Here is a 22,577-nt window from a genome sequence, read left to right as displayed (position 1 = left end):
CCCAAAACAAATAGCTTATCATTTATCCGAATGGACCAACTATAGGGTTGCAAGAGAATCGAGTTAACTCGAAAAATATTTTATTCATATTCAAAATTATCGAATTCGGGGTAAACTCGAACATGCTCCAGCTGGTTTTTAGCCGAGGTTGAATTCAAATTATTTTGTTTGATAGTTAGCGAATTTGAATATTTTATTAATACTAGATAAATGCACATGCATTGCACGTAGAGAAATAGAGATAATTTGTATATGATAATCTTATTTAAATATGTTGGAATTATTTTTGCAATAAGAATAACTATTAATAGATTGATAAATAATTATTTGGTTACAAATAAAATCATCACATTTTCTTGACTTTGATTTGAAGATCCCCTGAAATCTTTTTGTACCCATCGATTTTTATCTTCTTAGCTCTTTTTTTATAGGCAGCAATTGGTTCGTCATCTCGAATCTCTATTCCATCTTCATCTTCATCTTCATGGATCTTTATGTTTCTTTTGATGCTTGATTCATTTGACTTTTCTACCTTTGGCGGTACATTGCTTTGTTTAGTTTGCTTGATAATCTTCCGAGATCTCCGTTTCCTGATATTGACATTTGTTGTTGGATAATTGTCATGTATCTCAATAGCTTTTGCCACAATCTTTAACACTCCATCACGTATTTCTACTGAATTATCCAACTTGAACAAGAATGTGTGGAGCTTGGTTGACTTAGCAAATCTTTATATGGGTTATTTGGTAAATTTTGCATTGCAAATTTTTATTGTTAGATTGAAAATTTAAATATTCTATTTATGTAGATATAAAAGCATTTGTTTGTTTTATCTTATACCTGGTCATGAATTTGAATGAAATCTCAATAGAACATCCAACAAAAGATGATGTAATTTTTCCAAATAATGTTATTCCTAGCGTCTCATTCCAATGTTCAATTGTGATTATTATTCTATACTTGCAACACAAAGAAGTAAAGTAGTGATCATCTCTCTCTTTCGTGGTCTAAAACTTGGGTTGGGTATTTGTATTTTTTATTACCTTGGAATGATCTTAATTAGATAGCTGATGCAATTGACACAACTTTCTTTGTTGTTTGTTTTTGTAGCAGCTTGGAAACAATGATCACATGCTTCATACCATGGAGTAGCTTTGTTTTCGATTTCCTTTATCTTGCTCCATATCAAATAGTAGTTGTTCTATGTTAAATAAAAAGCATTTCAAATCTTGGTTTAGTTTGAATGTTAGTTGTTAAAATTTTAATATTTAGCATGTGCAAATTATCTGGTTTTTGTTTTGTATCATTTTAGTAATTAAAACTATTAAGATTCATAAACAGTAAATTTTGCAGTACCTCCGTCAACATAGCTCGGTTTTTTGTTACATCATCTAACGTCACTTGTTTGGCGTCTGTGAGTGTCCTCGTAACCCAAAATTCTTTTAACTTATCTTGTTTTTTGTCTGCATCCAACCTACAAATTTATTATAAATAATAGTCTTTAAGCATTCATATATTATAATAAACAAAATGTTCAATGTTTTTATCTAGTTTCTAACATCATTTTATATATTTAAAAAGAAAGTTGTCATGCTAGAATAATTTTTGTGACAAAATAAGTAAGTTCATACAATTTATATAATAAAATGTATGACTCACAAATACAAAGAGTTATAAATTCAGAAATATGTACCATGTTTTTATTTCTTTGGCGGTGTCCATAGTGGATTAAGAATCATTGCAATTGTCGACGTAGTTTGTAAATGTTGTGCATGTGTTTTATTTTTTCGATTTACACCACATATTAGTCATTTTTGCTTTAAAAAAACATTTAAGAAATGAAGAAAGAAGGTTTGTTTTATAATATACTGAGAAAGATTTGCATGGTCAGATTGGAAAATTCAACAGTAGGATGTTCATACTCAATGCGCTTCATCAATTGCCCTTCGTGCATTGCCAAGTCGTCCCACATAGTGACAGAAATAGTTTCCATTCTAAACAAAATAATTTATATGTTATAGATTTTAAGATATGCATGTTTATATGTGTCATTTTTTTATTTAAGTTTACCTCATGTTGAGAAGCATAACTTGTCTCCTTTGACCTTCTGTTTTATCTGGTCTGATGAAATTGCTTAATGACATTACTTTATTTGGTATATCGATCACATATGTACACATTTCATCGGTGTTATGAATATAAATATGACTTCTATTTTCAGATAGAAAAATTATTTATTCAAGATAAGGGAACTTACGCAGAACTTTTTTTGTATTCATGATATTGGCGAGTTCGTCAAATTCCTTGAATTTAAATGTTAGGTGTGGCATCTTTAGCATCCGAGGTAGCTCTGAAACTATGGTATTCTTTTGTAAATTCAGCTCAAATTTGGGGTTGATATTTGAATATCTGGAGTCTATGCATTTGATAAGAGAGTTGTATATTGTATACCACTTAATGGTTTAAAATAACTTGCGAAAATATTCATTGACATTTGAGAAAATCAATCCATGAATCATTGTACCCTGTTTTTTGCAAAAAAAAAAAAAAAAAAGAAGTAAGAAATATTAATTTGATGGTAAAATACGTGAGTATGAATATTAAACTTGAGGCAAAAGTAAAATTAAATATGTCTGTTTAATTTTTTTTTCAAAGTTAAATAAATGAGCCTATGCTGAGAAATAATATTTTTTTATTACTCTGACGGTGGAATTATGTTTTTAAATCGTTTTGCGGTATATATATATTTTAGTTATAGCAAAATCTTAGAAATATAAAAGCTAATAATTATCAAAAATAAAAAAGAAATATAAAGGCTAATTATTTTCATATGAAATATATAATATTACAAAAATAAAATAAAATTAATTATTATCTAATTAAATTTATTATTTTGTTGGTTTTGTTTTGACAAATATATCCCTATCTGAACAATATAAACTTTATTTTTAATTTTTATATGCGAATAAAAAAAATGATTTGCATCTCATTTTGGTTCAATTTCTTTTCAACTTTTTCAGTTTGGATTTATGGTTTTTTCGAGTCACATTAAAGTTAACACCCCTATATCAAAATCAGTGATTTGCTGATACATTTTGAACTATGTCGTATCTGGTTTTTATAACGAAAACAAAAAATAAATATATTGTCCTAAATTATTTTTCACATAGGAATTTTTTGCTAACTCAAAATTTAAAAAAAAAATTATCACTTTTTGTGTTTCATATATAAATTAATTTATATGTAATATAATTAAATGAAGAACCAATTATTAATTTTTTAACAGTAGCACGTTTATGAGACAAAAAATGGTAATATAAGATAATTTTAAATGATCGTATTCTATTTTAAATAAAAATATTATAAATTAGTTTGAACATCAAATTTATTGAGGGAAAAATAATTTGGTCGATCTGATTTAGTTGATATTATCTTGAAGAAACATTAATTATCAAATTATAATTGAATGTTTTTTATGAAAAACTGGTTGAAGTAGTAATTTAATCAAATTGATTAAATAATAATTCTGGAATTTTTAAAGAAAGATTAAAAGAATAAAATAAAATTTGTCATAATTTGTGTTGTGCAGTTTTACATAAAAAATATAATAATAAATCATAGGCGTAATATTTCAATTAATGAAGATGACATCGTTTCTAGAGTAGATTGTTCGAATGATAAAAATTATATTAACAGAAGATATCTACTTTTAAAACACACAACTTTAATATCATATGTGTACGTAGGTTTTCAACTTCAGAAATCAAACTATTATTTTAATTTTTAAATTGTCATTTTCATCAACTAACGAAAGGCGTAATATTTCAATTAATGAAGATGACATCGTTTATAGAGTAGATTGTTCGAATGATAAAAATTATATGAACAGAATATATCTACTTTTAGAACACACAACTTTAATATCATATGTGTATGTAGGTTTTCAACTTCAGAAATCAAACTATTATTTTAATTTTTAAATTGTCATTTCATCAACTAACAAAAAGTTTTTTTTAATAAATTGTCGCTAAAAAAATCAACAAAGTGTGGTATACATAGTCAAAATGCATACTGCTTCCAACTTCCAAGTGACCATAATCGATCAAACATGTAGAAAACATAATATAAGCAATAGGTACTATAACATATGTCACTGGATTTTTTTTTTTTTTCTGAAAAAGAAGTTGAGATGTTTAACAGTTATTTACTGTTGTGCAACAATGTGATGAAAAAAATGAGGTGGTCAAATATGTATATATAAAAGTGAGTGAAAGAGAATGTACATGCATGAAAATGAGTGACAAATTCAAATAAATAAATACAAGGATAACCAATTAAAGATGAGGAAGAGAAAGTGCCACCATGGTACAAATTTAATGATGACAACTAATTAATGAGGACAATAGAGTAAAATCACAATTCAATCCGTATATTTATATAGATATAGATAATTTGATTATATACTAAACAATATATTTCTAAATTTTTTAGCATTTATTTTCGACAGATAGTTCAAATATCTCACAAAACATATTCCCATGCTTCAAGTCAAACTTGAACTACTTAATCGAGGAAAAAAATTTAAATTTTTGAGTTTTGAATTGAGCTTAAGCGCAAAATATATCTAATCGCTCGAGCCTTAAAATTTCTTAATATTTGGATCAATTCAATAAATTTGCACCTATGCTCTAACCATATCGTTCCTTTTACATATTGTCTCACAGTCGAGGACAATAAACCCAAACCTAGGCTGTATCTATACGTTGTAAATACAGGGAATAAACCTGTGAGCAATGTTTTTCAAATCTATGCGCGTCATTAGCGTTCACCATCTGTACCCTTAAGGCACCGTTTGGTTCGTGTGATAGGATAAGTAAATGATATGTAATAAGAGTGATTATAAAATAAAAAGTAAGGATAAACAATACATTATGATAAATTATATGATGTTTGACATGATTTTAACTTACTTGATTATTTTTGTTAGTTAATTACTAAAACGCCCTCATCATATATTAATTAGTAATATATTCTTAAAATGATTGAATAAATAAATAATATTTCTAGAATTAATTGATTTAAAAAAATAAAAATAAAATTAAAATATTATTTATTCCGAAAAAACTAAAAAAACGATTAATATTATAGAAAATAATTAAATTTTGATAATAACATAAATATATATTTATTGTGATAATTAAAATATTAATACAAATTTGAATATTAAATAATGGTTAATAACAATTATAATATTACGGTTAAAAATAATATAATAATAAAAATATGATCAATACTAATTAAATTATTTATAATAGTAGTCAAATTAAAAATTATATTTAAATATTATTAAATTTTTTGAATTTATAATTAAACTTTAAGATATTAAAAGAAAATTTAAATTAATCAAACATCATCTCTACTCCCCGAAATATTATATAATCACCAACAAGAGAATAAGAATGTATACAGTGCAGGCCGGGTACGGGTTGAACGAGCCTATCACAATCTTAGTCATGCACACCAAACACATGATAAGTGAAAGATTAAAAATCAAACTCCCCTTATCATGCACACCAAACAATGCCATAATGTATTCGTCATCCATGGTTTTTGGCATGTTATAATTTTTACACTTGTTAATCAAAATAAGTGTCAAATACATACATACATACAAATATATACATATATATATATATATATATATATATATATATATATATATATTTGCATGCACCTGCACCTGCACCTGCACCTTCTTCAAATATAGTCGAGCAAAGACTTATTATGTATACTCCGCGTTTGTCTCGTGACACCATTGAGTTGAGCTGATTGCACGAATAGTAGATTCAGCAGCTTAACTCTGAGTAGAACAAAGCTCTTTCACCATTATTGGTTGCAGAAAACTTGCAAAAATAGTGGCAGGTGTCATGCATGTCAAGTCTGGTTGGACTGAAGGAATTGGAGATTATAGGTACCTTTGGTCTATGGGGAAGCAAAGGAGTATAAAATTGAAGAAAGTAATGCTTGTCTATGTGAGCTTGAGTCTCTCCACAATTTGACTTCCTTGGGGCTATCTTTGAAAGACTCCAAAATGTACCTTCCTCGATTCGTCTTCTTGATTCAAACTTCACAGTCGACATTCTTGAGAGAGAGACCATTGATCAAGGAGGGGCTGGATATAAGATATTGCTCCTTCGTTTTGTAGTTTTAAAATGCCTCACGATCATCTCGAGCTTCTTCAGTCTTCTAGATCTGCACCAAATCGAGCCTCCTCTTTTCGAACCCCGAATTAATGCATCCCCGAGGCCTTGATCAATATTGTCGTGGCAGCACCACAAATAATCAATATGGCGCTTGATGGGAGGCCAGAGGACAGTAGTAACTATGCATTTGCCAACTTCTTTCACATATTCCAGGCCCACTTTCCGCCATTATCTTTATTATATATATATATATGTAGGAGTTTAGTACCAGAAAAATGAAAATCTCGGAATTAATAAGGGATAAAAAATGTGAGAGAAACTGCGGCGAATACAGAGCAAATTGAACGGAGTACAGCAAATTTGGATTGGAAAGATCACATGAGAAGTAACTAATTACAGAAGACAATGGTGCTGAATAGAAATTGGTACCTTTGCGCAGAGCCCAGATGAGGATCCTTACATCAGCGTCAACGTCAGCTCCTTCATCCACGTCAGGTATGATTTTGGGTTCACCTCCATAAGTTTCATGCATTTGACGTTACCTCGTCTCTAGCAAAAATCATAATTTATCAAGAAAAATTCATTTCAAATACAAAAAAAATTAAAGAATATGAATACAAATTATCAGTATATTTTGACATTCAAAACATTTCTTGGGTATGATTTAAAACATTTATAGAATGTTTTGATTTGTGTATTTAACGCTAAACACCAAACTAGTGCGATTTTAACGGAATTGGTCTTTCTTATAAATCCCTACGCATGAATCTCACTCATTTGATGGCTTAATCAATTCCATAATCGGAGACTGTGTTACTCGCTTAGATCCCACTAGAGATCTAAAAGAACTTTGCTTCGAGACTGGACCATCGGAATTTCATAAATCTGGCGGTGTTGCAGCGGCGATGAGGCGGCGTGCAGTGGAACGGGTGGTGGCCGAAATTTTCTTTATGATGGAGGGGGAAGAAAATTTTGTCTGCTAAAATCTGTGAGTGAAAACTTGTCTTATTTCATATAGTTCTTTATGAAATATTTATAAGTTTTGATTCTTTATCAAACCAAAAATCCTACTTGGATCACGACACTTTGTTTTCGTTATTTAAAAAATTTTATGTATAAATTTTACTATTCAAAATTTCATGCATAATTAAATTATTATCTACTTATGATAAATCAAATACACACACAAATATATATATATATATATATATATATATATATATATATATACACGGATATATTTATTTATTTTTGTTTTAAATTAAGTAACTTTTATTTAATCACTCAATTAATTAATTAATAGAATTTAGACACTTCTAGAATATTTTACGAGAATTTTACACTTAGTAGTCATCACTATTAATATTATTATTTAATTAATATATTTTAAATTTACTCAATAAATAATTGTGAATCAGTATAACCTTGATCGACGATCAGGCAATACCAATGTGTCGCGGATACAAATCACGTTCATATAACGAAAAATGAAAATTTCGAATATTAAAATTTACACTGATCCATTTTTGGCAGGTAACAGTTTTGTGAACTCATTCACCAAAATAGACAGTTCTACTATACTTACAAAATAAGCAATTAAGCTAATTTCCACAATTTACAATAATGGAATCAACTTATAAACTTCTTTATAAATAATATGTTTGATATTCATCAAACTACAGCTGTCAAATTCAACTCTTTGAACTTGAATATCTCGACGATAACACAAAATTCAATAATTATGCGACTCTCAATAATTCAAAGATACAGCTAGCCATGAGTTCACGACTTTATGTGATTCAAAATAATATTTATTCTTATATGACGTATTCTAATTAGCCTCATTTTTTTCATCAACCTCTTGATTAAGAATGTCACAACTCAAGTCTGATCGCACTCATCGGTTCATGGTAAGAACGTCTAATAACATCGCCCCCACAATCCCCTATGTATTACTGATAGTGCTTACAAAAACCTTAAGTTATGATTAGCGTACAATACGTCCCTTCAACTCATATATCCCGATTGAATCTATAACATATGGTATATCAAGAGTTGCAAATTAATTCGATAATGATGTGATGTATTTTTTAGTAATATCAGTTACATAATATGTGCAACTAGGAAAATATTTTTCCTTAAAGCACATGTCTTGCTATGACCAGAGACTCATTACACTATTAATTCATCATATCTCATATGATATCTCTACCCATAGGCAAACGGTGAATCCTCGACTACAATGTATTGATTTCTACGTATTTCAAAACTACATCCAACATCGCCACCTGATGACCTCAATGGCGAGGTTGGATGTAAAAAAATACCTACGTATTGATTCCTACGGTTTGCGCCTTGCTGGATATGTTATCTTGATCGAGTGTAAATTGATTTGATGTCTAAAATTAGAAATTTTAAAAGAAACTTTGAAAAAAATGGAGGTATTTTAAGTCAATAATTTTTTAACCGAAGTTTTTATTCAATACAAAAAAAAAAAGAAGCAAAATCAATTTAGTTATCTACTAAACAAAATCATCAATTCCATATATATGTGAAAGATTAATTATGAAAAGCACAATAAATAAAACCTTTAAAATCTCTCTCTCTCACCTCACACACACACACACGTAACTTACGAATATATTACATGCATCTCTAGATTTTAAGCCTTTAAAATCTCTAGAATTTGAAAGATTTAATTATGATAATACATATATATACGTAACTTACGAATATATTACATGAATATGGGGTAAATCTGAAGTCAACCAACCAAAAAATGAGCCAAAATACATCAAATGAGACGCATGCAAAGCACTTTTGTTGCTATATAAACACAAAGCATTACTCTCCATTTCCTCACCAACAAGAAAGAAACTGAGACTAGGCAACATATATATCTTCACAGAATAAGAAAAGATGGAACTCAAATCTCGCCCTCTTCTCTCCGCGGTCCTCCTGGTCCTCGTGGCTTCGTTTCATTACCAAGTCTCCGCCTCCTTCGTCGGCATTTGGAAGCCAATCGAGAACCTGAACTCACCGCTTGTGTTGGAGATCGTCAGATTCGCTGTGTCGGAGCACAACAAAAAGGAGGGCGCGAAGTTGCAGTTTGTGAAGGTGGTGAAGGGCGAAAAACAAGTTGTTGAAGGTTGTAATTACAAATTGGTCATCACCGCGAATGATGGAGCCTCCGGAAACGCGCCGGGAAACTACGAGGCTGTTGTGTGGGATAAGCCTTGGGGTCATTTCAGGCAACTCACATCATTTACCAAAGTTTGAAGGGAGATGATGTGTCATCCTGAATAAGGATGTTTTTTTAAATAAGATGTATGTAATGAGACTTGAGAGAATCTAGATTTTCTTGTTTCACCATATTAATATAATTGGATTTATCCAGCCTTTTAATTCCATATTTTTCTTTTTTTCTTTAAATTTTTGGAAATAATTCAATCTTTTTCTACAATCGTTGGACTAATTCATTTTCACATTGGTGAATATAATCCCCATTTTCGTAAAGTAAGATTACATAGACTTTTTTTGGGATCTTGTAAAATATTTCACATGGTACTAAACATTATTTATCGTTTAAGAGTAAGTTTCGTGTGAGACAGTCTCATAAATTTATATCTGTAAGATATGTTGACTCGCTCCACATAATTTATAAAGAAAAGTAATACTTTTGATAAAAAAATAATATGTAGTTCATAAACTAGGTTGAGTTGGATATTTGTCTCACAAAATTGATTTATGTGACAGTCTCACACGAGTTTTTGTGATCCCGAAATTATTGTCATCATAAATGTTAGATTTTGTAATTCTTATTATATTTATTTCAGGAACCTCATATGAGACATCATATACAAAACTTAATTTAAATCTGCAGTATTAACTCCTTTAATAATAATGTACACTTTTTTTCTTGTCCTTTTGGATATTTTGTCATGGAACATAAATTATGTTTATTTTGTTTTTTTCAGAACGTATCTTGATCTTAATGTTGCTAGTTCATATTTATTTAATTATTTTTTTATAATTAACTTGATTTCCTAATTTTTTTAAATTAAAATTAACACATTATATTAAAATATAATATCACAATGATTTATTCATACAATAATTGATTGCACATTATTAGAGATAAGCAATGTATTCAGAGGAATTAAGAATTTGTTTAAACGGATTTATGCATTTTTGGGCAAGTAAAACATAACAATTACAGCTGATATATCAGAACGTAAAATTTTCTCCCCTAAAATTCTCAAATCTGTTTTATTTTTATATTAAAAAAAACTCAAATATAAAATTATGAATATACATATTGTGGAGTGGAATATATGTGAAATAGGTCGACTCGACTCATATTTTCAATGAAAAATAATTGTTGGAGTGGAATAGTCATAGTTGTTTATTAGAGTAATCAAAATGAGATGATTGAGCTTATGTAAGCTTTAAACTATTTAAGGTACACCGTTATCATCAGCTATAACTTTTAGCAAACATTAATTCTTATAATTAGTATCAGAGCTAAAGTAATGAGTTTGATTCTCATTTATTGCAAGGAGTGGAATTATTGTGAAGATGATTATTGAGGTGCAATAATCGTTTCTGTTTGTTAGAGTATCAGAACGTGATACTTGAGTTGTTATATATTTTAAAATATTTGAGTTGTACTGTTACTTTCGTATGTAGTTTTTAGTAAGCGACAAAACCTTATTTCTATATTAATATTTTGACATAAAAATTATATATATTTTTATTTGTGGAAGATTAGTTTATCAAAATTGACATGAGATACGATTTGAAAATAGTTTTAATTTAAAATTAAATAAAGAAAAAAATTACCTCAATATATTTACATTTTATATGAAATTTTATTATACATAAAATTATTTTTATATTCAGAACATATATATTAATGAGTAGGTCTCTTGTGTGACAGTCTCACGAATATTTATCTGTAAGATAGGTTAATCCTATCGATATTCATAATAAAAAAGTAAAATTCTTAGAATAAAGTAATATTTTTTATAGATGATCCAAATAAAAAATTCGTCTCATAAAATACGGCTCTGTCACGCAAATTTTTGACTATATTAATATGCCTATACATTATGTGGAATTAACGATTATACTGAATAACAATCTCACGAGGACAAATGTGGATTTATGTCTCGCCTAATTATCAATCAAGAATCAAGATTCAAGAATCAAGAGACAGGAAACAAGAAACAAGAAACAAGAAACAAGAAAAAATGCCAGACAAATGTATGATCGGCTCCGTATTCTACTTTTTTTACGCACTCACGGATAAGCACTTGAATTATTAGTGTTTACGCAAGTGTATGGTACTATGGTGGGATTGGAGTTTAGTCGTGTTTTGATCAGATATTAATTTTCAGATTCAATGGAGGATTTCTTGGCCAAGGCAGTGGATGCCGCTAAGATTGCTGGAGAGGTGGAATTTTACTCGCAATGGCTCAATCTTATATATTTTCTTGTATATTGTTTTTGTCGGTTTGATTTGTTAACGTCGTGATTAGCATTTGGCCACCCTATTCGTTGTTTTGCTTGATTTTCGTCATCTAATTAATTTAACTTGTGTTTGTAAGGTTATTAAGCATGGGTTCTATCAGACTAAGCAAATTGAGCACAAGGGCGAGGTATGATCTTCGCATAATTTTAACCTAATTAATTGTTGGTATACAATATTAAAATTCAGGTGATATGCTATATTACTGTAGATTTCGCAGAAAATTTCGGTGCTTTTATAACAATGCTAGTTTTATTTTAGTTAGACATGCAAAATTAGGGAGTGGGGGTGATTATGGTAAATGATTTCAGTTGCAAATAATATGTTGAGCATGAAATATCATTCGAAAGGAATTTTAGCAATCTTGTGAAACCTAATGTTTATCTTTATATATTAATAAGCAATGTAATGGTATCTTCTTCTCTGGACAAATCATTGGGGATTATTCAGACACAGGTCTGGTTTGGCAACCTCGATTGCCCTTGAGAAGGGTGTCTTACTAAATCTACATTATGTTTTGTGGTAGAGGAATTTACATCTGTGTGGCCCTTGTTTAAGACGATTGTAAATGTATATATTATATGTCGTTCCTGATTGAACCAAATGCTGGTGAAGTAACATTGCACCTGATTAAAGTTGATAGGTTTCGCATCTAATATTCCCCCCAGGTTGAAAATTTGGTGGCCCGTTCTTTGGATGCATTACAAGTGAAGTATGATAAACTTTGTTTAATAGGAATAATAAAGTTTAAGATAAAACTTTCTAATTAGGTGTGATGGGTTATTTCCTGCTTTTGAAGATTGCAGAAAATGATGATCAAGAAAGGAGAAGAAAACATATTGGCAGCAATAAATCTTAATTTTCCTTGTTTCCGATTTTTTTTTTTTTTACATATAACAATGGTCCATTTGTTCCTCTGGATAGGTGGATTTGGTCACGGAGACTGATAAGAAATGTGAAGACCTGATTTTTTATCATCTCAAGCAACAATTCCCTGAACATAAGGTTACCTCTCTATTTTGGGCTTTTCTTTCTCTGGTAAAAGTTTTGAAGAATATTATTTTTCTGTTACTCGGATTTGGTTTTTTTATCCTTTTCTACCTTAGTTTGTTGGGGAAGAAACCACAGCTGCTTGTGGTGCTACAGACTTGACTGAAGAACCCACTTGGATTGTTGATCCTTTGGATGGAACAACTAATTTTGTGCATGGGTAAGTATCTTAATTCTATTATGTTTGCAATAAGATGTTCTGAGCTTATGAATCATTATATGAGATAAATCCTAGGTTTCCATTTGTATGTGTTTCTATTGGATTAACAATTGGACGGATTCCAATGGTCGGGGTTGTCTACAATCCAATAATGGATGAGGTAAAAACTATTCACCTTCGAATTAACTCTTTGATAGGTAAGTTATTAGGTGATGGTACAGCACCTAAAATTATTCATCCTATCCTATCTCCTCACCGGCTAAATGTTTCATATTTTCTACATCCTCTATTGTTGGTATATTGTCTACAAAAAAATTCAAATGCACAGTTAATCAAATGTGTGGCTAGCCAATAAAATTATCACTATCTTGGTTTTCTCTTCTTTCAAAATTTTTTCCCTATGTATTTTGATATGGTATTCATCATATGCGTTTTTTGTTGTTGCTATAGTTTGGTAGTTTGTTAGATAATAACGTTTGATTTTCAATATTCAGCTTTTTACGGCCATCCGTGGTAAAGGTGCTTTCCTCAACGGAAAAGCCATAAAAGGTTTGTGCCTTTCTGTCTAGATCCTTTCCTGTCCTCTCATGGTTGGTGAAATGACCGCCATTATATTTGGTATATGCAGTATCTTCTCAAACCGAGCTTGTGAAGGCACTTCTTGCAACAGAGGTTTTCTACTTAAACATATTGATTAATAATGCTTGGTTGATAGATTGCTGTTGATTGTGTCACTCAGTGCTCTTCGTAAAATTCAAAAATGGCCGTTCTGTTATGCCAATAACAAGCCCATCAAGTCTAATTGAATTGGAAATTACAGGTGGGAACGAAGCGTGACGAGGCTACTGTGGATGAGACAACAAATAGGATCAATAGCTTACTCTTCAAGGTGACAGCCGTCTCATAATACGGATTTGGGTATAAAATTTAACTTTGTTTGGTAAAATGCCTGAAGGTATGGGTTGTCAACTGATCAGGTTAGGTCCCTTCGGATGTGTGGATCTTGTGCATTAAATCTCTGTGGGATTGCTTGTGGAAGGCTTGATCTGTTCTACGAACTTGGTTTTGGAGGCCCTTGGTAAGATTCTTTCAACATCTCACCGGACTCCTGATTTTTTTGGATTACTTACAGTTAGTTGATGTTTTAGGGATGTAGCAGCTGGTGCAGTTATTGTAACTGAAGCTGGAGGACTCGTGTTCGACCCGTAAGTAACAAATACTCCAACGGTGAGAAGTAAACAAAAGTAATTTGGTTTCTTTATCATGTTGTAATTTTGAAATTTTCTTTACAGTTGTGGTAAAGATTTTGACATCACTTCTCAGCGAGTAGCAGCCTCAAATCCTCTCCTGAAGGGTGCATTTATTGAGACATTGAAACAATCAGAATGAGGGGGTGCCAACCAAAATCCTGAAAATTTGAACAAGAGTTGAGTTTCTTTTTTCTATAAGCCTTATCCTATCCTCATGCCCTTTTGTGAAATGATAGACAACCACAACTGTTAGTGAGATCTCATGTTTCTATATACTTGTCGTTATTTCTGATGTTTGGAGGCCTTGTGTGGCACAACCTTATTTAAAAAGAAATTCATGGGATGTTTTAATTTGATCTACTGAGTATCCAATTTTGTTGATGGGTTCTTGCGATTTTTTTTATCTATTCTTTATCTTGTGTATAACATGGAAAACAGGAACTCTTACAATTTAAATAACAAAAAGAAGCACACTCTCATACAACAAAGAAGTAATAGATTCAACACAAAACCTACACGAATACTTATTGGAAGGACAACAAAAACTGGTATCAACTGCTCATTCCTGCAAAACATATAATGTGACACTTTATATCAAGTCTGAAAAATAAGGATAGGCACTCCAGCTTGGAAACACAAAAGATCAGAAAACTAACATATGGACAAAATGAGCGACCTCTGTTTAAAGCACTCTTTTTCATGCTCTATCATGTGCCCGTGTTCCATACCCATGGTATCCATTTGTTCCATTTATCTCATTGTGCAATTTATGCGGGTTAGAAGTCTTCTTTCTGTTCAACACTACATACCATGTATATACTTCCATGATTGCTGCAACAAAGGCCAAACCCACCAAGATTCCTATATATGTTGTCTTCCATTTCTCGTCTGGATGTAAGATGTTGAACCCTTTGAAAATGTTGATGATGCCTAGTACTGTGATGGAATATCCAAGGACATGGTGGTAGATGTTCCAGTAAGATCTGTACTTGTGATTCTTTTTTGGCCTTAGAAGCAAAGCCAACACCTGTGTTCAAAGGAGATGTTAGGAACACTTTTCAAAAGGTTCAAGAAACTATTTTGACTTTTCTTGACTTTAGATTGTTGAGTTTGAACGGGTGGAGTGCGAGTTCAAATGGAATTGTATGGTACCTGGAGGGTTGCTATAGAAAAGAGAATTATCCCGATGATTCTGTGAGATGTGAATTGAATTCCATGAGACTGGCTTCCGAGTTGGAGACCTGTAGCCCAGCCTACAACTCCGATAATATAACCTGAGGTTTGGCACGTTGAGTGAAGGTAAAACCATGCTGGATCTGCTGTAGGAAACACCTTTAGGTACCTTGCTATCATGGCACCAAAGGGAATCATGATCCCCCAGCTTATTGAGTTCAATAAACCATGAATCTGAACATTCACTGAGCACTGTCAGATTTACAGTTTAACCAAGTTGGAGTACAATAATTAGCACTGCTTTCTTGATATTATGAAGTAAGAATTTAAGAACTCACGTTTCTTCTCTTTGTTTTGGAGTTTCTGACTTCTGTTCTTGTACCTGTCTCTCCTGAAATAAGGTCTAGAGTTCCCATGGATTGGACATTAGGTCCAGAAGTAGAGTGGGCAGCCGGAGAATCGTTTGAAAGAAAACCTTCTTGCCACACCTGGTTGACAGTAGAGCTGAGATTATCAAGCTTCAATGTAGCAAATATCACAATTTCATTTCCCGAGTAAGTTGCCGATAAATCTGAGACTGGAAAACTCAAATCTCCTTCCTGTAACTGACTCTGATAACTATCGACAGGTGCTGTGTAAGCTCTAACCGTTCCATCAGATTTCTGAAAAGCCACGAGTGCTTGAGCCCCAACCATGCCTCGAAAATTCGGATTAATGGCCCACGCCACCCAATCTGAGGACGAAACCCCTGTGTGTCTATAGGCGATTCTAACTGTTTTAGCAGATTGGTCATAATCCCAGTGTAGAAAAGAGTTCAGATATGGGAGATCATTGCAGGAACTGAAAACTTGATTGCTAGCAAAGTTGTATGTTGCACATGACTGGGCATAGGATAACCCATGCAGCGAAAGCAGAACACTAAAGATCAATACAAGTTTCAACATTCTGAGTATATTATGAAACTGAAATCTTGGATTCATATAAGAAAATCGAGAACTGAGGTTGTGAAAAATAGGAAACATTAAAAAATGAGGCAGTGTTTAATGGAGAGGAGGCTTATATTATAGAGTGAGAACTGTAGGTGGGACACTGAGTAGTTAAAGTTTGGTGAAGGAAAAAAAGATTTCAACTTTACCTGAGATTTAGCACGTAAAACTCTGTCAACTCCTTGTTAAAGTATAAACCCCCAGTAAAACAATGTAAAATTATTGTTGGTACACCAGTAATGAGTTCAAGCTTCCCAAAAAAAGCCGATATCTAACACGGTATCCAGACCAGGAGGGTACACAAATCTATATTTTCATTAGTGTATGTATGATATTTGATGCTTGTTTATGAGTATTTTTTTGCTCCGAAATCCGACCAGTATGTAGGTATATGCATCGCTTATAATTCTCAGGTATATGAATTCTTTAGTATATATATACACATATTATACTAAAGCATAAAAGTGTGATTTGTTTAGCCATCTTCATGTGCAATTGATCATTATTACAGCTTAAAACGCCTATTCTTTGATTCACCAAAGATTTACCTTAAAACTTTAGCATCTGTAATAATCATTTGGCACCATGTGGAATGCTTATTGCCAACATAACTTTGACATACTTTTATCATCAGACTGCTCAAAGGCTTTTCATAAAAATTCATCTGTCATTCAATAATATCTCATGTAAGATCATTGGGAAATTGGCCCTCCAGCCGTCGATTTTTTTTGTGTTCAGTCCCTGGATACTTTTTTAGTACCACATATCCACGTGAAGTGTACCACATTTCCACATGAAATATACCACATTTTATATGACATAATACCACAATTTTGTGGATAGGGAGTGAACCCAAAAAAATGTTTTGATTGGGGATTTTTCACCAACTTTCCTTAAAATCATCGTTGTCTATTTATAATAAGAAAGTTTTTTAAATATACTATTGTGTCTGAACGGCCAACCACTGTTCGATATTAACCAAGAAACAAATGTCATGGTAAGATTTTGAGAAAATTGTGTCGAAAAATTATAACCTAGATGGAATTCAAAACAAAGAAAGGATTTGAGATACGTATGAACAAAATGTAACTTTTTTAAAAGGCAAAAACTTGTGTAAGACGGTCTCTCACTTCGTGTTGAAAAAATATTATTTTTTATGTTAAGAATATTACTTTTTATTGTGAATATCGATATGGTTGACCCATCTCACAGATTCGTGAGATCGTTTCAAAAGAGACCTACTCTTTTTAAAATTACATGTGAACTTCTTGTTTTTTTTTTAAATAAGAAAAAAAATCGATCCATGGTCATCTATTCGTGGAAATTAACAAATCCTTTTTAAGATGGATTAGATAAGTTGGATATGGTTATGTCTGTCGAAATCCAACATTGGTCAAACCAACTACTACATAAAAAAAAAAATCTTTGTTTTGGTTTTTGAAAAATTTATCATAAAAATTTTATTTTAAAATAATACAAAACCTTGACCTTTATTGAGTTAGTAAAATTATCACTTTCAATGCCAACTTTAACAAAAAAGTTGAAAAAATTGGACTTGTTAGCATGAGATAAATGGATTTAGTAAATAAAACTCAATACTTAAACTTAGGAAATGGATTTCACCATATGTTCCAATTATATGATAGGTCTACTAAGGGTCAATCTATTTTCCGACTAGAGTAACATTCCCCTTATAATTCAAAATAAAAATACGTGAGATTTATTAAATGATAAAAAAAAAACTGAACATATTATATTATTAAAACATATGAAAAATATTATTCAAGGTTTAACATAGATTCGACTAACATATGGATGGAGCGAAAAATTGTATTATACTAAAATTCGTATCGAATATTATATAACTATTTCGTATTATGTGTGTACATTTAGTTTCATATTATTTTTTGTCAAAATAAATCCGACCCCTTTTCTTACAAACTTTCACAAGTGATTCAAATATTATCTCCAAAACTTGTTCAAAAAACAAATTCAAAATTCAATGCAAGTCATTGTCCAGATAAAGGAAATCGCCACAATTCATATGATATATATATATATATATATATATATATATATATATATATATATATATATATATATATATATATATATATATATATATATGAGCTCTACCTATTGATATCGTCTACCGATATATCCAAAATAAAAAATACAACCGTCGTTTGATCGATGTGCTTTGTAGTACGGTTATTGAGATGCTAGCTTACATGTATATAGAATCGAGCGCTTGTCGCTTTACCAAAAGCTATAGCTAGTAGTAATGGTGCAATTCAAATCTTTTAAACCGCACATCAGCTCAAACATTAAGGTTCGATCGCTCACAATTATTGCACCCAACAATCTCTCTCCCAATAATTGCACTCCTTGCCATCAATGGGAATCGAACCCGTGACCTTGGCTCTGATACCAATTGTAGGACCAAGCGCTTTACCAAAAGCTAAAGCTAGTAGTAATGGTGCAGCTCAAATCTTTTAAATAGCACAACAACTCAAGTATTATGGTTCGATCGCTCTACCAAACAGAGACAATTATTACACTCAACGGGATATTATCTCAAGGTTGCATCCTATGATGTTATGTTATTAGTCCATGGTAATCATAATATGATGAAATTTTTCTTCATTTTTTGGCAGGCTTATTCTGTACTTGAGTGAACCCAATCGGAAGCGTTTTGATGATCCATTAATATCTATTGAAATTCAATTGGGCCTGTGTAGAACAATTTAAAACTAAGTGGACTTGAATATGTTAAAAAAATACAGAGTCCCATATATTAAAGCCCAATATTTATATCCAATTATTTATTTAATAAACCAACTCATTTTATATTTGCACCTTTTTTTTTTTCCTTATTTTACGAAAAAACATCGTACAATTACTTGGAGAATAGGTCTCATTTGAGATCGTCTCACGGATCACAATCTGTGAGACGGGTCAACCCTACTCATATTCACAATAAAAAATAATATTCTTAGCATAAAAAGTAATACTTTGTCATAGATTATCCAAATAAAGATCTGTCTCACAAAATACGACCCGTGAGACCGTCTCACACAAGTTTTTACCTTACTTGGAATGCTATAATTCTTGCTTGAAATATTTAATTTAATTTTTGAAAAATATATTGAATGTGAAATTTGGAGATTGAACAATTGTATTAAAATATACTATATGATTTATGTTTTGATTTAGACGTTTCTCAAAAATGAATATTTGAACGATAATTTTTGGGGATTTTGTCAAAAACTCCCTATTTCCATTCTCAACTTCCTCTTTACTCCCTACCCCATTAAAACTTTGTTTCACCTCCCCATATCCTTCAAATTTCCAAGTTTGCCCTTATATCTTTATTTTAAATAATTGATTTCTTTTTTTGTAGTAAAAGGCCCATCATGCTTCCGTAAAATAAATTGAATCTTTTACCTTTTTGACTAGAGTACCACCGGGTTGTATCCACCGTTTTTTACGAACTGCTCCTCACAGTCCAACCACACGATCGCAACCGATGGTTACTAAGCAGATTCCTTCAGCAATACTTAGCACAGCTCTAATTCGTTTCCTACCTTAGAGCGTACAGCAAAAGATCAAATTTTTGAAAATAATACATGATAGGGGCTAAGAGCAAAGATCTCTTTTATTCAAACACAAACATTTATTTATTACATAGTAACCTCCTGTAGAGGAGGAGAAACTTGTTTTAGCTACTTATCGTAGCTGAACTCTTAATACACATAAAACCTGAAAGAAAATATTACAACCTTGTATGAAAGAAATGCAGAAAATATTTGATGATCTTCACTTCCTTCTTCCGGCTTTATTTATAGAAGGCTCTTTCGGATTTGAAACTCGGATTTCAAATCTTCATTAGCCTTTACAGCTTGTTTGGGGACCATGTAGTGGTTGAAGGGTCCCTGTCTAGATTATTAATCTGGACATTAACTTCTCATCCTCCTTTATCTCTTTTAGATACCATTGACGATGAGTTTCCAGGATATCGGCAGTAATTTCATCTTTTTTATACTCTTTGAAATGATTTACTAACCATTTAAGAGCTTCTGCCTCTTTCCTCTTGTATGTTATCCTTCTTTTCAAAACTTTCAAATATACGCGATACATTTTTAAGTTTTGATTCTGGTGTGTTAACTGGTTTCCTTTCTGTCCTTATTTATGGATGAATTTTCGGGACCAGTTAATTTACTTTTACTTATTGGATTCCTTTTAGATTGGTATCCAATGCTTTGCTGAGTCATCCACCATTTGTTATTGGTGGTCTATTTGTCCTTTACCACTAATTAGTGGTTGTCTTGATTCTACCACTCACATGGTAGTGGTCCTGCTTTTTCTAATGGAGGGTCACATGTCCCTTTTAATTTTGTCGAGGAATCTTCGGTTTTTTGTATCCTCGAGGAAAATGTGCATGTGGTCCTTCCCCACTTGTCCTTGCTTCGGTAAAATGCTTCCGATCAGATCTTGGTTTGAAACCTTTACCGAACTCTGGTTCTTTCTGTATTTGGCATTCAGAGCAGATGTTCTCCGACCATCTTCCTATGTGTGCCATATTACAGAACTTTCGGCGAGTCTCTTTGCTTGCCGGTAGCTTGCTGTTCCACAAGAGATTTCTTTTCTTTTCAAATAAATCTTCTGCGAAACTTGTTGTTTTTCCTGTCATGGTATTCAACAGGAATGATCCGTTCACTGAATGATTGTAGAACTTGAACGGAAACTTGACTTTGTCCATCTCAGTAAGACAGAACCATAAACCCCAAGCTCTTCTGGTAGAAATGTCATCTTCAGTGATTGAAGCAACCAGGGGTGTTTCTTCTGTTGGAGGATCCTTGATAAATTTTTGGACATTTGTATCCGGCCTCCTTAGCTTGATGAAATGAAAGGCTTCGTGAGAACCTTTCCCTGCTGGTTCTGGTGCTGCACTAAAGAAGTATAGCTCCAAAACATCTCCTCTGGACAAATAATCATTGTTTGCCCAAGTCTCGTGAACAGCTTCCTGGATCCACTTTGGTAAACCTGAGATTTCCGGAAAGCTGGGTGATGTAGTATAAACTGAGGCAAGAGCCCCAAATTCATACCAAGCTTTAACCTCCTTGGGATATGAATTAGGTTTCATCCATACCCTTGGATATTTTCCTGAAACATCAACCCTATTTGTAGCTGGGTTAATGCCAATACGTGTTTTTAATTTCTCCCAATTCTGCTGATAAACCTGAAATGGAGAAATTACACCTTCATTAGTACCAACCTTAGCTTTGCCTTTGTCAATACGAGGCCTAAGGTTGATCTCTCCCTCTTCAATCCCCGAGGTGAAGGGTTGGCTTGAGGACTCAAGATAAGGATCAGGAGTCTCAATTTTTGTTTCAGCCGACTCATCTCGTGATGATCCCGACTTAACACTTGTGCAAGGGGTATTTGAATCCCCCGCTACAGGTATAGAGTCCTGTACTCGAAAACTCTCCATTTGAGAAACCAGTGGTCTCTCAATGCCCTGGAGGATAGGCCTTTGCGTTACAGACCATAACTGAGTATATGCCTGTAAACATCCTGTAATTCGATCAGAGACAATTCTCTTATCAGCTTGTTGTAGCCTTCCCGCAACTTCTGCGTTAACAGCTAACTTGTTGAACTCGGTTTGAAGCATTTCAAGGTGTTCCCTCAAATGCCTCTGCATCTTGATAATAGCATCGATGTCAATGCTGTCCATCTCTTGTTAAAAAATCTGCAAGAATATTTTCATGAGATTTTATTATCATAATATCAAAAATATAATTTTGACATAAAGCTTGCCATCGTAATAATCTAGCCTTCTCCGGTTTAGACTCAATTCTATTCCTCAAAAAGGCTTTAACTTGAGTGTTATCAACTTTCAAAGTGAATTTCTTTGCAAGTAAAAATAATGACCATTTTTCAAAAGCCCTCTTTACTGCATAAAATTCCTTTTCGTTGATATGCCATCTTATGGCTTCTGCATCTGAGAATAACCCACTACAATATCTGCATGGTTGTTCTCCATCTGGTGTGAGCTTTGTTAATACTGCAGCCCACCAATGATCACTGGCATCGGTATATAATACCAGATCATCCTCGTCTTGAGGAATAGCCATCTTTGGAAGATTTTTGCAAACCTTCTTTAAATGGATAAGTCCTTTTGTGTGTTCGTCTGTCCATATAAATCTAGCATCCTTTTTCAAT

At 32.1% G+C, this 22,577-nt stretch overlaps 3 protein-coding genes across 4 annotated transcripts; 2 read left to right on the top strand and 1 right to left on the bottom strand.

The window, feature by feature from the left end:
* The first annotated feature begins 9,122 nt into the window (after positions 1 to 9,122).
* LOC140824014 (cysteine proteinase inhibitor 1-like) lies at positions 9,123 to 9,482 on the top strand. The gene has a single exon (XM_073185620.1). It carries the CDS (start codon positions 9,123 to 9,125, stop codon positions 9,480 to 9,482), a length of 360 nt encoding a protein of 119 aa, XP_073041721.1.
* A 1,859-nt stretch (positions 9,483 to 11,341) lies between these two features.
* Positions 11,342 to 14,582, top strand: LOC140822187 (inositol-phosphate phosphatase-like). 2 transcript variants are annotated; one of them, XM_073182928.1, is made up of 12 exons: positions 11,342 to 11,468; positions 11,603 to 11,658; positions 11,813 to 11,863; positions 12,658 to 12,738; positions 12,840 to 12,943; positions 13,019 to 13,103; positions 13,438 to 13,492; positions 13,572 to 13,615; positions 13,764 to 13,832; positions 13,921 to 14,021; positions 14,092 to 14,148; positions 14,236 to 14,582. In XM_073182928.1, the coding sequence occupies exons 1-12, from the start codon at positions 11,360 to 11,362 to the stop codon at positions 14,330 to 14,332; spliced, it is 909 nt and encodes a 302-aa protein (XP_073039029.1). In that variant the 5' UTR covers positions 11,342 to 11,359; the 3' UTR covers positions 14,333 to 14,582. The 2 variants fall into 2 exon arrangements, with proteins under 2 accessions (XP_073039029.1, XP_073039033.1); XM_073182932.1 differs by lacking the exon at positions 11,813 to 11,863.
* A 34-nt stretch (positions 14,583 to 14,616) lies between these two features.
* On the bottom strand, positions 14,617 to 16,388 carry LOC140822182 (cytochrome b561 and DOMON domain-containing protein At4g17280-like). Its single transcript, XM_073182922.1, has 3 exons — positions 15,705 to 16,388; positions 15,346 to 15,600; positions 14,617 to 15,220 (listed from the first exon to the last, which is right to left on the bottom strand). The coding sequence occupies exons 1-3, from the start codon at positions 16,386 to 16,388 to the stop codon at positions 14,891 to 14,893; spliced, it is 1,269 nt and encodes a 422-aa protein (XP_073039023.1). The 3' UTR covers positions 14,617 to 14,890.
* Between the last annotated feature and the right edge of the window lie 6,189 nt (positions 16,389 to 22,577).

Source organism: Primulina eburnea, chromosome 2 (genome assembly GCF_022965805.1).
Source record: "Primulina eburnea isolate SZY01 chromosome 2, ASM2296580v1, whole genome shotgun sequence".
Lineage (NCBI taxonomy): Eukaryota > Viridiplantae > Streptophyta > Magnoliopsida > Lamiales > Gesneriaceae > Primulina > Primulina eburnea.
The sequence above is the reverse complement of the archived record's forward strand: the minus strand, read 5'-3'. Positions and strand labels throughout refer to the sequence as shown.